Raw genomic sequence first — 16,710 nt, forward strand, 5'->3', positions numbered from 1 at the left:
TCCTAATTTTATTGAATATATTTTTCGATTCGTTTAAAAGTATAAACTATACTAAACATATACTAAAAGTATATGAATTAATAAAAATTATTTTCTTTAAAAAAACTACAAAAAGTTTATGAACAAGCACCTACACACTAAATTTTGTTGTCAAAATAATTAGTTATAAATACAAATAAAATAAATACATATTTCTCTTGTAGCAGACTATTAATATTGTTCCAAAAATCCTTGTAAAATTAGTGGCGTAGCTACTACTGGGACAGCAGGGGCCGTTGCCTCTAAACGCCAAATGTTTATAGGGTTTTCGATAGTGAATTTAATAATAATTAATAATAAGTTTGCTGAAACTATTGAGTTTGATGATGTACAAAGCGCAGTGTAATTTTGTATTAATAGTTTTAGCAAAACTAGGGCTTTCATATAAAGGATTTAGTCTTTAAGAAAATAAAACAAATCTTTATAATACAATATATATACCTTGCTTTACGAGAAATTAAAAAAAGTTGTGAATATTGATAGACTTATAACTTATTATTTTCTTACAAAATTAACGCAATATGGCATTAACCACTTAATCGGACAGCATTAAAAATATAAGACGCCATATTATTATGGTAATAATTGATGTATTTTCGATCATAAAGGTCGGTGCAACCGAATTCCAGCCAAAAAAATAAACATAAATTAGAATGTCCAAATTGCATGCTGAGTACCCCCAAGTTTATTTATCATTTACTTTTGTGTACAACTTAAACTTTATTTTTGACTTTTCTAATTTTTTAAAAAATTAAATGAATAGAAACTGATTAGTTTCTAGATTGAAGTATTTTTATATTCGAGTAAACATTTTACCACATTGGAGAAGGTGACATTGTGAATGTTAAACATTAAATAAAACAATTTTAGTTTAGGGTAATCAAGTGAATGTGTTATACATTTTTACATGGCACATGTAAAATGTTTTATCGGATATAAAAAAATATTTCAATATAAAAACTAATCAGTTGTAACAACCATGTTATAAAGAGTTTAAGTCAAAATAAAGCTTAAGTTGTGCATATCGGTGCATGATAAATAAACTTGTGGGTACACGGCATACCATTCAAAAATATGGCATGCAATTCGGACAGACCCTTCTAAAGGCCCCCATACACGGTCAGTTTTGAATGACAATCAACGTGATTGACCGTATATGTGTATGACAGATAATGACTGATAGTCAAATTTTATGACCGATGAAATTCAAACATGTTTAAATTTTTATCATCAGTCAAGATGATTGACATTCATGATTGACCGTGTATGTCTATGAATGTACAATTTATCAGTCGATCTAGTCGAATTGTGTGGAGCAGTCGAGTCTTGTTTGTCTTTTTTTTGTCGTAAATTATGATCAGAGAATGAGTTTTTTTTTCGTCAACCATTCTTTAACCCAGAATCTTTTCTTTCTCTTTTTGGGTTTCTTTGCACGCGAGATAAATGGCAATACCAATAATTGCATTTTTATCCATTTTAATAAATTGACAAACTCAAAAATATTTATAAAAATACCTATAAATAAATATAGGTATATAAAAAAATTAATTAAATGTACACAGCACAAAGCAATACAAAACAGCACGAATAAGTACACTTTTGAACTGACAAAAAAAAATGAACGATTGTCATTCTTGATTGATTGTGTATGGAAGTTATCAATCGTCAGTCAATGATTAGTCTCGACTGTCAATCACGTTGATTGTCATTCAAGACTGACCGTGTATGGGGGCCTTAAGACATGGCATGCATTTCGGACAAAACTATCTAAGAGATGGCATGCAATTCGGAAATTTTTTTGTTTTGGAATGAAATTCGGATGCAGCCATAAAGCTTTAGCGTTCAAAATCGAATATACAAGTATAAAGGAGAAAATGTAAGTACAAAAACGTTTTTACTGCGTTACCCATTGTAACTCGCTCAGATACGATCTGTATTCAACACGAGTAAATTTTAAAAATCCCTCATTTAAATTGCAAAAAATTAATAACAGCTACAATATTATAGTAACACTTTAGTAGTGTAATAACTAGGGCTCGGAAGTTGATGCATTTTGCATTTTTTTTTTCGAACTTTTTAGAAGATGTTATTCTGGCAATAAATGTGTTTCATTAGCATGTGAATCCAAATAACTAATTTTAATTTTGCATTTTTACTTTTTTTGGTGTTTGTTACTTTTTAAGTCATTTTTTAACATTTTTAGGTAATTTTTCCACATTTTTAGTCATTTTTACTGATTTCACATTAGTTCATTTCATATTGTTTCTTATCGATCATTATGCCGATAACTTATGACTTCTCTGGTTTTGTCTCGTCGATTACAATCGTCGTTGTCATGTTGTAGTGAATAGTATTATAACTAAATTTTATTATTTTTACCTAATATTCGATTAGTATCCGATATTATCTCGTCGATTACAGTCGTCGCTTCATTGTCGTGTTATAGTGAATAATACCTATTATATGTAAATTTTATTATTTTTTCGAAATATTTTCAAAATGGCGAAAATTAAAACGTCGATTAGTGCTCGTCTACGTCTCCCAATCACTTCAGTGGACGTGGAGAGAAATTTTTCCAAATATAAATATTTATAAACAGATAATCGTCATTGATTTACTTTTGATAACATAAAATACGCTATAATCATACATTGCAATGATATTGATTTTTGAGTAATTTGATAAATTTATATAGAATGTTATAGTAAAATAGAATAAAATGTTTTAAAAAAAATGTATTTTTATTAATTTAAAACAAATATTTGTAATTATTTAGGTCATTTTTTAATGTTTTTAAGGTCATCAATTTCCGAGCCCTAGTAATAACAGTGATATTATTTGCGAAGTCATACCTGTTAAGATTTTATCCGAAAAAATGCAGTTTGTTGCAGTGCTCTGTTCATACGTACAGTTCATGTAGGAACCCGTTGTCAATACAAGATACCATAACACGCATTCCAATGCATCGGACAGGGTGTAGACATGGTAGTATATAATAATAATAACAATAGTGTGTAAGCCGTATCCTTGATCGATGTTTGGGAAAATATAATACGGAGACTAAAAATAATGACGTGTAATTACTTACTATCGAGTGATAAAATGCATTTAGAGGTAAAAAAAAAATTAATATTTTTCATCTGCGAACGTATACTGATGCAATCGTTAACAAAAGATCAAAAAAATTACTATTATAATAATTTAACAATGTTCCTTAACGTATTGTCCCGTGACAAGAGTCGGGCGCGGAGGATCGCAATACATATCGTTGTCGCTCGTGCAACAGTTTCGTTCGAACTCCACGAGCTACGTCAAAATGCAAAACACGATGAAAACATAGAAGCAACGGCGTACTTGCTGGTGGCTAAACTACGTACAACTTTGATCACTAAAATTATTACTATTATAACTGGTATACGATACGGTGAATATATTATACTACAATATCGCGCGGAGCCGATCGTTAGAGATTGTTTACTGCGGTATGTTTTCCGTGCAATAGTCCGTGCACGGCCGCAATGACAATCTTTCTCCATATCCTCTACCACCTGCATCGGATAGTAGGTTTATTAGTAGTCTTGTACCGCTACTGGTGGCTATCGTCTCGTATGTTTTCCAGTCACTTCGTGTTCTTAGAACAAAATAATATCTAGCGTGTGTAGAGGAGAGCTGGTCGAGGACCTTCGCGTCCGGCGAAGGATATCTTGATCCGACGCATATACGGCAACGCCACGCGCGAAATTACACAACAACAACCATACCGACGATGTATTATAATAAAATATGTTGTGCATAAAGTCGATTTAAAAATAGCATACATATATCTGTGTACAATGTTTACCAGGAAAACGGGAATATCGTAGAGAAATCACAGAAGTAAAAAAGTGTATCTACGCATTTTTATCGTTGAAAATGGTATGTCAAAATCTACATCAGTGATTCTCAACCGGGGGGGGGGGGTATTCCCTCTAGGGGGGAATTTAGTTCCGGGCCGGGGGGGGGGGGGAAGGGGGGGAGTAAAGGGGCATCGGGGGGTCTCAACCGGGGGGGGGGGGGTATTCCCTCTAGGGGAGAATTTAGATACTGCGCAGGAGGAATATAGAGATGGAGAAATAACGGGAATTTTGTTGTTAGTAATTATGCCATTTCACAATCAGTAAAATCGAAAGCCAATTAATTTTAATGAAAAGAAAGAAGTCATTAGCTTTATTTTATTATACTACGGAGTATATTATATTATATTATAAAATGAATGACTTACTTTTAAATAAATTAATTTGTTTTCATTATGTCTTGATGATCTTATCTTTATTGTATTCAACTAAATATTTCGGATTACCTTATTGTAACCACTCTGAAATGCGTTTTTAAATCTAATAATTAAATCTAATAACTTTTTGCTACGATTCGTGATGTTTTTGCGCCTTCGAATCAATCAATTGAAGAAACCAACGGAGAAATAATTCAAAGCGTTCGGAAACATTCTATTACGAAGCGTACGTACCCAGATGAATACGAAAACACGATAATTAGTTGTGTAAACGAAGAATAATAGATGTGATTTGTACGCAGGTATATGTTAAACTATAATACAAACAATATAGGTGAACGTCCTGCTGTAACACTACATGATAATCACCAAACCATTATGCTGCACGATGCAGTAAATGATGCAAATCAGGCTGTGTTCTGAATAAAAATGGGTTAAAATAAAACACTATTAAGATCAAAAGATTGAAACATCGGATGTGTTCCGCACATTCTATCTCCCTTCACGATCGTTCTAACACTACCCAATAAACACATTCAATGTTATGCCCATAACCTTTATACCGTTACCTATTAGAGTTTTTACACGTGTCTATTAATATAATTGTAATAGTGTCAACATCAACTCTGCAGTAGTCATCCTTAGCACGCTAAATAATCGTAAAGTGAAAGTAAAATCTATAGCACACATCTAATACAGATGCCTACACGATTATTAATTATAATGATTATGATTATTAACGATTCTCATTAATCGCACCATATTATGGTTTTTTATAAATATATTTATTTTTATATATTTATTATTTATTTACCGATTTTTGCAAACCAAACGGTCGAATAACAGGTGCATACAAGTATATCTCGTACTTCAAAATGTAAGTAATCAATTCAGCCGATTCGGTGCATATAGCTGTTTACGATATGAATATTTCAGCGCATCGATCATTATTATTATTTATGGAACGAAAAAATAATGTTACTGTATGTGCAATAGGTTCTCTTGCATAATATAATAAAACATAAGGAGTTTTTGTATCTTTAGATTGTTAGATCTAACTTTAGAAACACGTTAATTAGGATTGCAAAAAATTAACGCTTGGAAACATTTTATAGGTACGCGTTATTGTATAGTCAAACCGTATACGCAACTCTAGATTAAATTCGTAAGATAAAATCTAAACATCAACAATAATGTCCACATAACGCCTGCGACTGTGGTGTGTTTATCGACGTCCTGTTGACTTCTGAATAATGGTTCTTCTCGATTGAGCTGTATATTTTTCTGTACATTTCTCGGTAGATTTCTCTAAGGGGATGTGATGTCCGTATTATAAATTGTTGTTTGGCTATTAACTTCAAAATGATTTCGATACCACCGGTACTCAATATATAATAATGATGTAACTTATTAGTCAATACCATCAACCTATCTAGTTATAGTTACAAAATGTAAGGTATAGATAATATATAATGATGTACTAAACCTATTGTATTCTATTCTGTATTTGGTGTTGGAAATAAATTATTTTACTCTACTAATTACTATAAACGCAGTAACGTAGCAAAAGTATCAGAAACTACGCTAGGGTTACAAAATTATTCTTTAAATGTATATATATTATTTTTATTTAATCTCGATCATGGTAAATAGGGTGACTTTCTCGAAGTTTTTCAGAACTCCGAAGCGCTAAACTCTCCACCGCTGATTTTGAAGTTACAAACATACGAGTGGTCAATTTCAATAATTATTTTGAAATTTTAAATGAATCAGGAAAAGTATCAGTTTTGCTGTGATGTTTTTTTTCTTTAAATATTTTCATAATCCTAACTAAATCTGCATCATAAGTATTATATAATTTCAACTTAAGAGATTGAAAAGTAGATTTAAATATTACGAATTGAAGAATACATATTTTATTCGATTTGTTAAGCAGTTTTTAAATGTTTTTCAAAATCGAAATAAAGTTTGGAATTAATGTGACATTATTAGTAATTTTTCAAATCTTACTATAATACTTAAATACAAAGTATTCTATCCATTACATATTATATTAAAATAATCGATAATCCATTAATTTTTTTACATTTTTATGAATTTTATATAAACATAAAAAACAGGTATACTTAAAATGCTCACACTTGATATTTAAAATATAACATTCTTCTTTAAAAATTGTATAATATTATAACAAATTATAATACGGGAAAACTTAAAAAAAAATTTTTTAATTAAAGATGACGTGCAAAAACAACTATGATTTATGCAATTTTTAGGAATAAACGTTATTAACGTCAACAGGCAAAGTATTGTTATAGGATGGAAAATTAAAACATAAACAAAATCATAAAACCTATAGATGATTTTTGTTTAAGTGAAATGTAGTCATTAGTCTTTCATAATCAATTAGTTTTGCGTAATTTATTTTACCAGAGATATTATAACAATAAAACACTATTATGTTATAAAATCAATGTTAGATATTGCTAAACACTATACGGTTGATTGGTGTGAATGATGATTCATTATTATTTTAACCTTATCCACCTCCATGTAGTTTCAAGAAAGTATATTTGCACTATGAGCATTTTAAAATAGATTTATAATTAAATATAAATTATTCCCGTATTTTTTATGATTTTGAACTTTATACTTTCAAAACATAAAATAAACGATTTTGCTATTGCTGATTAGTTTCGTGAGACTAGAATAATTTATTTAATAAAATAGACTTTATAATCGGAGAGCTTTAAAAATCATAAAAATTGAATTACTCACATTTAAGTTCTATTAGTATTCTAAATATTCCATTCATTTAAAATCAGTAGGTATACATACATATTTTAAAAAATAATCCTTCATCATTTTTAATTCAAAAATTATTTTATTAATTTTAAATCGAAGAGGAAAACATTTTTTGACATAAATGAATTCACATAGGCACTTGTTATAATATATTAACTACACTCATTGTGATTAGTCGTCACATTAAATCGTTAAGACAAAGTTGTAGTTACAAATCTTTGAAAATTTACTTGTACCTTTACTCAACAATGAAATTAAAATAAAATGGAGCAATTTTACTTCAATTAAACCGACTAATCCATAGGATTTTTTAAAGTTCACTATACCATTGGAATTCTATTTTGCCACAAATATTTATATAACGCTGTGAAATAAAAATTTAAAAATGTTTAAATAAACTAAACAGACCAAAAACCTTGAAATGTACAAAAATATTCAGAACCCAACTTAAATTACTTAAATCAATTAGTATTTTTCTATTAAATATAAACCATGGAAATTGACAAATAAATGTATGAAGTTTGGTTAATATTTGGTTGCAGAATTTATGTTTTGAGAAAGAAATAAAATAAAATTTGTATAAAATAATTTTTATATTTCAATCACTATATATTATATTATACAACAGATAAGAAATTAAAGAACTATACATCCAAAAAAACGAATTTTTTTTTTTATTGTGCAGAAATATAATGCTCTAAAAGAATAATAAATTTGATAGTCTAAACATTTTTGTAGGATTATTGCTTCAGTGTTTAAATAAGCGCATCTTACACGTGACGTTATAAAATCATACTGTCAGATGAACCGCATCTAAAATACACAAGTGGTATTTATTTCATGCGATTTAAATAACTATTGGGAAAGATTGATTTAAAGTATAAGTTAATATAGTGCAATTTATTTTGTTCAGTTTATTTGGCAGTATCTTCGATACAAGTATCTTAGATACAATAATATCTTGTATCTAGTATCACGATTAAGTGCTGGAAAATAACAAGTATCTTGTAGTTCGATACTACTAATAATATTAAACAATTATTTCATACAGATGTTATGAAAAAAAAAGTTACTCGATACATTAAAAAATTATTATTAAAAAAAAATTGTTTTCATAATATTTTTCATTTATAAATATTATTAACCATTACTAGGAAAATAATAATTCTAATAAAAAAACCTATATAAATACCATTCGTCTTAAACTATTTAAAAATAAATATATATATACAATAGGTATACGTTTTTACTTATCTACATTATTTTATAGTGAAGGTATGCGTCTGCAATTTATATGTTATTCAGTGGTAAGTAAATTATTTATAATTTAATTTTAGCAATTTATTATCTGAGCGATCCGGATGATTGAAGGATAAAGCTTTTTTATTTTTTTTATTTTGCCTTTATTAAAAAAATTACAGCAAAATAATTAATTGATTATAATAAGACTATTAGAAAACAAAAAAAAAACTAGTTAAATTGAGAAACTAGAAGAATTAATTAAATGGATGACAGGAATGGAGTAAGAATTAAGGAGACTAGCGTCGGAAGTGATATAACTAAAATAAGATAGGAAAGAAAAAATGAGTTGTCGGCTAAAGAGAATAGAAGGACAGTGGAAAATAATATGGTTGAAATTGAGATGAATCTTAAAACCATAAAGATACTAATAGTCGGCACTCAGTACAGCAAATACTATTATTTTTGTAAATGCTGTAAACCTGAATCAGTCATTACCGCATCGCACGTCAGTCGAAATTATTGTTGTACTCATACCCGTGTTTTCGTTAGTGTAATTATTACGATTCTATGTTCTTATATGGCTGAAATAAAAAATAAAAACAATTTTCCCATCCCGTTAGTTTTGGATGGAACGTATTAAAACATAAAAAACCTTCCAAAAACTGAAAATTATAATATTAAAGCTAAATGTATTCTTTGTAATGACAAAAATGAATTTAGTGGTACGTTAATATTGACATCCAACTATCGCGTCCATATAAGCTTAGTTTCTTTACCTTAATTAATATAACAAATTAAAGTAGGTATTATAGTAGATACATATGTGCAGTATTGTAAAAAATACTTTTATTAATAACTTTTAGTGATTATTCAATTACTTTTCAAATAATGTATTTAATATATCACCCGAATACTTTTCAAACATTTGTTTATTTATTTGGGTTACATTAAAAAAAATATTTTTAATTTATTTCAGTGTTGTTGGATAGCCACACTCTTCAGAACATTCTGCTTGTTTCAACTGTTCTTTGTTCCCTTTAACATATTTGTAGAACTCTGCGCAAGTTATTTTATAATTAATTTGACACTGAAATCGACTCCATAATCTTTGGAAGCAGGTGATTTCATTCATGAGTCCAATGAGTCGGCATTAACGAAAAAACTTACCCATACAAGTTTAATAACATAATTTTTATTTTCGATCGCATATTCGTATGCAATAAAACAAAATTCGCGAAATTTTCAATAGATAAGCAATTTCAATCAGGACATTTTAATATTTTGTTGGGACGTCGGGACAGAGAGCTCAATAACAGTGACAATTCTGATATATATATATATAACTAGCGGACCCGACAGACGTCCTGCATAATATTTCAAACGATTAGGATAATAAACAATTTATAAAATGAAAGAAAAATAGTTTAATAATTTCATTATTCTTTATTTTGAAATAACATCAATTTTTCTAAAAACAGTTCGTTATCATCAGTTTGTTTAATTTGTTTATTTTGAGTTGATGAACAATTCTTTTGAACTTAGAAAAACTGGAAGTTTCATTATAGATTTATTTGAATTCCTACACTACAATTAACTATAATACTTTGTTAGTTTAAACTTAAACAACAGAGTATAATATTAATTGTTTGCTATTTTATATATTTTTATTTTTTGTCATTTCCTGAAACTAACCTGAAACAAATTTTAATACTATAGAAAAAATACAATCATCTGAAAAATACATAATCTCTATAAAAATGTATATAATTATATCTTAAATCAATTTTTTCTTATAATTATTTTAATTACACGATATAAATAACACTTGTGTATATTAGATACAGCTCATTGGACTGTGCAATTTTATGATGTCACATGTAAAACGCGACTTATATTTAAACACGGATGCAACTGTCTGACAATAATTTTTAGACCACCAAAATTATTCTTTTTTGAAGTACTATATTTTTATAAAATAAAACAAAATAATCTTTTTTTCTTGTTGTGTACTCCTTTAAAATATACAAAAATTTTCAATACACACAATATATATGTATAAATAAACAAAATTAATAAAATAATAACTCAAATCATTGTAAGAGTTTATCAAAATCTTCTTGTTCCAATTGTTCTGAACTTGGTGTTTTCAATGGATTCCCTAATTCATCCATCCAATACCAAACCTTATTAGTAAGACAACATTCCCTATGGACAAATTAATATTCAAATTATTAATTCATATTTCATATTTTAGAAATACAAATATTTACTTAAAAGGAGCATATGCAGCCACAGGATTGCCTTCTTCATAAATAGCGTTCAAAGTTGGATGGCCATAATACATAGAATTATAGGTACGTGATAATGCTCTCACCCAAGGACCTAAAATTTAGAATGCATAATTAATTATAGTTAAAAAAAATATTAAAAAGTAATAGTTAAATCAGTAAATAAGTAATTACTTAATGTGGCTTTAATAAATAATATTCCGGATGCACAGCAATATTTTTCCTCATCCAACATATACATCTTAACAGGCTTACGATGACACTTAGACCATTTGAGATCAATCTTTTCAAAAACTTCTGAAATATTTTCCAAGTACACCGGTTCTTTTACTCTAATTTTTATATTGTCAGATTCTAATTTATTCATGGACTTGGCAAAACTTTTACAATACTCAATTCTAAATACAAATTAATAATTTACACAAATATTTATTTAATTATTAATTAAATCATTAATAAATGTTACCTAGATAAATAATGTTTACTACTGATATCAATGTTACCAAGTTTATATGCATCAATAATATGTAACACTCTTACTCTCAGTTGCCCAAGATCTTCACCTTCCAATTCAATAGCTAGTTCACCGTATATAAGAGTACCAGGGCTCATGGTTACATTCTTTAAATATTCATTACTGATCCATCGATTTTGAACTAATTCATATACTTGACTACCACCTAAACCTATAAAAACCATTAAATAAATAACGTATGTTTAAACTAAATATATATAAATTATAGCCTCATTTAAAAAACATACTCAAAAAAAAAGTAGGATTTTTTGAATTGTTGAGCAAAACACAGTGCCAGTCATACACAGACTTAACATATTTTCGTAAATTTGTTTTGTTTAGAACCTCTGGTGAACATTGCAAGAAAGCTAAACAAAAAATAATTTTTTTAATAAATTTACTCAAGATAACATGCCATTTTACGAATACTTTTTGTTCCACCAACAAGAGAATTACAAGTGGTTTGGGGATCATTTCTAAATGGTGCACGTCTAACACCATCTCTAACTTCCCACAGTTCTAGACATTTTTTTTTTAAATCCTTTTGTCTTTCATCTGCCAAACGTTGATCTTTAGTGAATGCCACAATTTTTGACAAACTTAATGCTTGAATTTGTCCCAATCTACAATAAAAAAATGCATTTAAATAAAATACGTACGAGATCTATTGAATTTACTATAGTATATATTGATATTTTTCATATTAAGTTTATTTTAAACGCATATGTATTCCATACAATAATTTTAATACAATAAGTATATAAAAAAAGATTAATTTACAAAATAAATCATAAAAACTGAACTTACTTATTATTAGAATTCCAAAGATACTTGAAAAAATTTGTATCTTTAAGAATTTCTTCTAATGGAACAATAGATAAAATATCTTCTTTTGGTCCTAATTCATCCCAGGTTAAATTCACATTATACAAATACCTTTGTATATCTTTTACATCATCTAATCTCCACTTACATATCACATATCTAAATGCAAATATTTTATCTGATTAAAAATTACTTAAAATATTTAAATTTTTTTAAGCACCTTTCAGAATTTGCTGGACGACTTGTAACTGGTTTATAAATACTAATTTGTACAAAACTATGATATAAAAGGAATAATAATCCTGCACTAAAATCAGTGAATATGTCAAATAATTTACACATGAAATGTCCACCAGGTCGCAGAATACTTAAAGCAGCTAAAGTTTGACATAAATACAATCGTTTCGATAATATTTCTTGAAAACTTTCTTGTCCTTCAACTGAAAATCCCTAAAAGTAACAACCAATTAACTTCATACAGTAATTAGTTAACATATTACTTACACCATCAGCCATAACAAAATGAACACCTTTTTTGTCAGTCATTTTCATTACATAATTTTCTAATGAAGTAATATTTTTTGGTTTATAGATATCACCATCATTTTCAGCACCTAAATAAGATAAATTTCTGATTTTATGGTAAAATATAAAATAGCTAAAAAGTCATATGACTTAATGTACTAGTTATATGATGTAAACTTATTGAAAAAGCATAATGAAACTTACCATAATATGCTTCAAAAGATTCTGGAGATGCAGCATAAAAATCATTTAATTTAAAATCATTTGCATTACGTAAAGTAAATCCTACACCTTTGGCCTTCCAACCTTTTCGCCATAATACATATTCAGTAAAACCTCCAGGTCCCGCACATATATCAGCAAAATAGAGTAAACTACTAGAGCTTGATAGCATAGATGACTAAAATTATTAAAATTTATAAAAATATTAAATGCGTTACATAAAAATGCAAAATCACTTACGTCATCACTATATTTAGGATCAGTAAACATAAAATCACATGCCCAATCAATGTTAGCCATTTTCATGGCAGCTCGATTTTGGAATATACCATTTTTAATTGTTTCAAATGGATTAGCTTTGGTTCTAGCGTGACGAAAATCATGATCATCAATATTATCTAAAACATTCTATATAAATTTAAAATTAGTATTTTAAATTAATTAAAATATTGAAAATAAAAATTAACCTTGCTAGAATTAACAACTTTAAAAATTTCTGGATTTGCAAATTCTGTTGTTTGATTATATGTCAATTTTTTTTCACCAATTTCAATCCAACTATCTAAATTCATAGTTGGTAATACTATTGGTTCTTCGTTTTCTAACCATTCCGTAACTTTAAGAATATCTGTAGACTATAATTTGATAGTAAAAATTTGTTGCTGTTAATAATTGATAGTTTTTTAAGTCATATTTACTTCATTTTGTTCAGGATCCCAGTCTAAAATAAATGATTCTCTGGGTTCACGTGATGAAAAACCCAAACCTCTACGACCTTTTTGAGTAGGTAATTGAATTGGATCAACCAAACCCTGAGCATTTTTTCCCAATCCTTCACCTTCTTTATAACCAATTTTTTTCTAAAAATATAGGTATAATAAAAAAAAACTTGTAAACTAAAAATAAATTATCAAAAATGTTTCTAAAAATGTAATAATCACCATTAAAGACAATCCTTTATTACCAGTCTTTTCACTTTTTCCAAAATTTTGATTATTATTGGAAGATCTATCATCTGATAAATTTGAATCAGAATCAACTACTCTTGAACAAGAAGCTCCATCAAATTGATCTGTCTTTGATTGAGTATCATTGTCAGAATTTAAGGTACTATCACTATCTGAATTATCTTCAGAAGAAGTTAAGTTCTTTCTTTTATTATTATGAGCTAATAAACAATTAATAAAAATAATTAAAATTAATATAAAAAACTACTTTAATTAAAATGATTGTATGAAAATAAATACCTGAGTTAATATCACTATTCATAAATGCAATTGGATTATCCAAATACGATTTTTCATGATTATTAGGAGCATAACTGTTAGCATATTTGATATCTTTGATATCACCAGAAACTTCAGTGTGCTATAAGAAGTATAAACCAAAATATTAATTAGTTGTAAAATAAAGACCAACTTGAATTGGTTAAATAATAGTAAAAATACATTGTCTACTTATAAAAAAGAATCTCATAATTTTTTTAAAATTCATAATGTAAAACACACCTTAATATTGAATATCTTAATTTTTATCAATGTTTTAAAATATAATATATAAATGACACACTTATTACTATGTAACATATTTTATAGTATAATTAATGAATCATAAAGTTATTCTAATAGTTTTGGAAATTCAAGCGCTTTGATTATAGTAAAACAAAACAATTTATACAAACTTTTTGCTTTGATTTATCTTTGGAATGTAAAGATTTTTTGAAATTTTTCTTATAATTTTTTATTTTTTTCTTAACTTCATAAACATTATCAGCAACATATGGAAGATCTTCTTGACTTTCGTCTTTTGTATAAAATTTTGAAGTAGCTCGATCTTCTACATGATGGGATTTTAATTTTTTATGTTCGCGTTTATATGTTACCTCCTCTGATGACGATAAATCACTGCTATCAGACAAATTGCTTGACCTAAAATACATTTTAAGTTTATGAAAGAATAATAAATGTTTTTAACATAAATACTCACATCATATTTAGGTAAGATTATTTTAATACAGATAAATTAATTAATGAGATAAATGGAAAATTGTGTTACATTATAATAATATCAATAACTTTCAAAATTAAATTTAAATTAAATTTCACATACGATATTATTTAATATGATTAAAAGTAAGGCATTAAAGTAAAAAAATTTAAAAAGTAGTGACTAGACATATCAAAACATTACATTCTAAAATAAATCCATCGAGATAAGATAATAACTATTAAGTGATAAGGTGATGAAACAAAAATTATAATCTATAAACGTTGGGGTACCACCAGGTACTATAAGATCTATGGTACCACCATTGATTATAAATACCACAGAAATACAGGCCCTATTATTTGTAGAATTTCGGACTACACACTTGATTTTACTGCTTTAAATAAAAATTTAGTCTCGCTACTGTCTTAGAAAAAGGAATATATTACAAACATAATATATAAATACATTAAATTTTAAAAAATTCAATAATACTCATATTTCCTAGTAGTTGGCTTATTATTTAATTTTTGTTTTGTAGACCGTAGTGCACACTTGTACATTCGTGGTGCACATTGTGTGTCGAGGTGCACATAAAAATAGAGCCTGCAGAGATAGATAATTAACTAACTCTATGCCAATATAATATAAAACTTTTTGAGAATATATACTAAATTAGAAAATGTATATAATGTGCTAATTTCTTTCAATACCAACAATTATCTAAATTAATTTGTAATTTACATATTATTTTCTTTGTGCAACAATAATAATTTCAGTTCAAATATATCAATGAAATATTTTATTGTATTGTTCAGATATTTCGTTAAAATAATGTTATCCATGACGAAATAATTTAATCAAACAATATTTAAAACGATAAAATTGTTTTTATTTTTCATGATGATTATGTATTGACAATTCAATTATTTTAGTTAAGCTAATCAGTGTATAAGTTCAATTTTTTTTTTCTGGTTTAATATGGATCATTCATGACCTTCACTGCCTTTCCCTCCATTTGTCTCCATCCATGACTAGTTCTCCACCGTTTTGGATTCCCAACATATTCATTTCTTTGTGGACCCTGTCTATCCATCTTTGTCTTAGATGGCAGAGCAGTCTTTTGCTCTTTGGCTTCCAATAGGTGGCTTGACCGATTAACTGTTCTCGACTTCGCCATACATGCCCTGCCCAACTTATCCTTTTGCTTTTCATAGTAGCTATTATTTCTGAGTCCTCTAACATGTTTATTATCTCTTCGTTCTTAATTCGCTCATATTCTCCCGTATTTTGGTTTCTTCTGGGGGCAAACATTTGTCGTAACACCTTTCTCTCAAATATTGTTGAGTTTTGCTCGACTGTTTTAATTGTGGCCCAGATTTTAAACGCATATAGTGCGCATCATTGGCATTACTTTGTATACAATTAACTTAGATATAATTGAAACTAGTGTATATTATAGTATTGTCTTTAATCCGAAAAAACACTTGTTAGCTGAGCTTATGCAATTTTGTATTTCCTTGTGGTTATCGCCTGATACGTTCAATTCCACCCCTAGATATTTGCAGTTTTCGACCAACTCGAACTTCATATCTCTTATTATCAAATAACTATGTCTATTATTTTTTCGTAACAGTATCATGTACTTTGTTTTTTCTTCATTTATAGCTAAATCCAATTATTTATTTTCATCTAAGAGAGCTTCTGCCATACACTGAAGGTCGCTCTCAAGTTGAGACTGTAAAACTATGTCATTAGCGTATGCTATTAGTTTTTAATTACCACTTCCTCCAACGCAATGTTGAAGAGCATTGGTGAAAGTGCATCTCCCTGTATCAGTCGAATAGGGACAAATGGATAAATAACATCTTTCTATATACTTAAAATAGATAAATTTGTAAATCGATCTTGGGCCATGGAAGATCTAAGCCAATGTTTTATTCGTTTCATTGAAGAGAACGACCTTTCACAGGTGGCTGCACTTATAGGAATAA

At 27.9% G+C, this 16,710-nt stretch overlaps 1 protein-coding gene across 1 annotated transcript; it reads right to left on the bottom strand.

The window, feature by feature from the left end:
* Positions 1-10,368: 10,368 nt before the first annotated feature.
* On the bottom strand, positions 10,369-14,756 carry LOC112690367 (cap-specific mRNA (nucleoside-2'-O-)-methyltransferase 1). The gene is made up of 17 exons (XM_025564369.1): positions 14,717-14,756; positions 14,412-14,658; positions 13,978-14,098; positions 13,672-13,898; positions 13,429-13,590; positions 13,198-13,365; positions 12,971-13,138; positions 12,713-12,908; positions 12,488-12,597; positions 12,204-12,433; positions 11,966-12,142; positions 11,588-11,781; positions 11,407-11,526; positions 11,111-11,330; positions 10,819-11,042; positions 10,627-10,738; positions 10,369-10,561 (listed from the first exon to the last, which is right to left on the bottom strand). The coding sequence occupies exons 1-17, from the start codon at positions 14,719-14,721 to the stop codon at positions 10,447-10,449; spliced, it is 2,796 nt and encodes a 931-aa protein (XP_025420154.1). The 5' UTR covers positions 14,722-14,756; the 3' UTR covers positions 10,369-10,446.
* Between the last annotated feature and the right edge of the window lie 1,954 nt (positions 14,757-16,710).

Source organism: Sipha flava, unplaced genomic scaffold, assembly GCF_003268045.1.
Source record: "Sipha flava isolate LNK unplaced genomic scaffold, YSA_version1 50053_pilon_pilon, whole genome shotgun sequence".
NCBI lineage: Eukaryota > Metazoa > Arthropoda > Insecta > Hemiptera > Aphididae > Sipha > Sipha flava.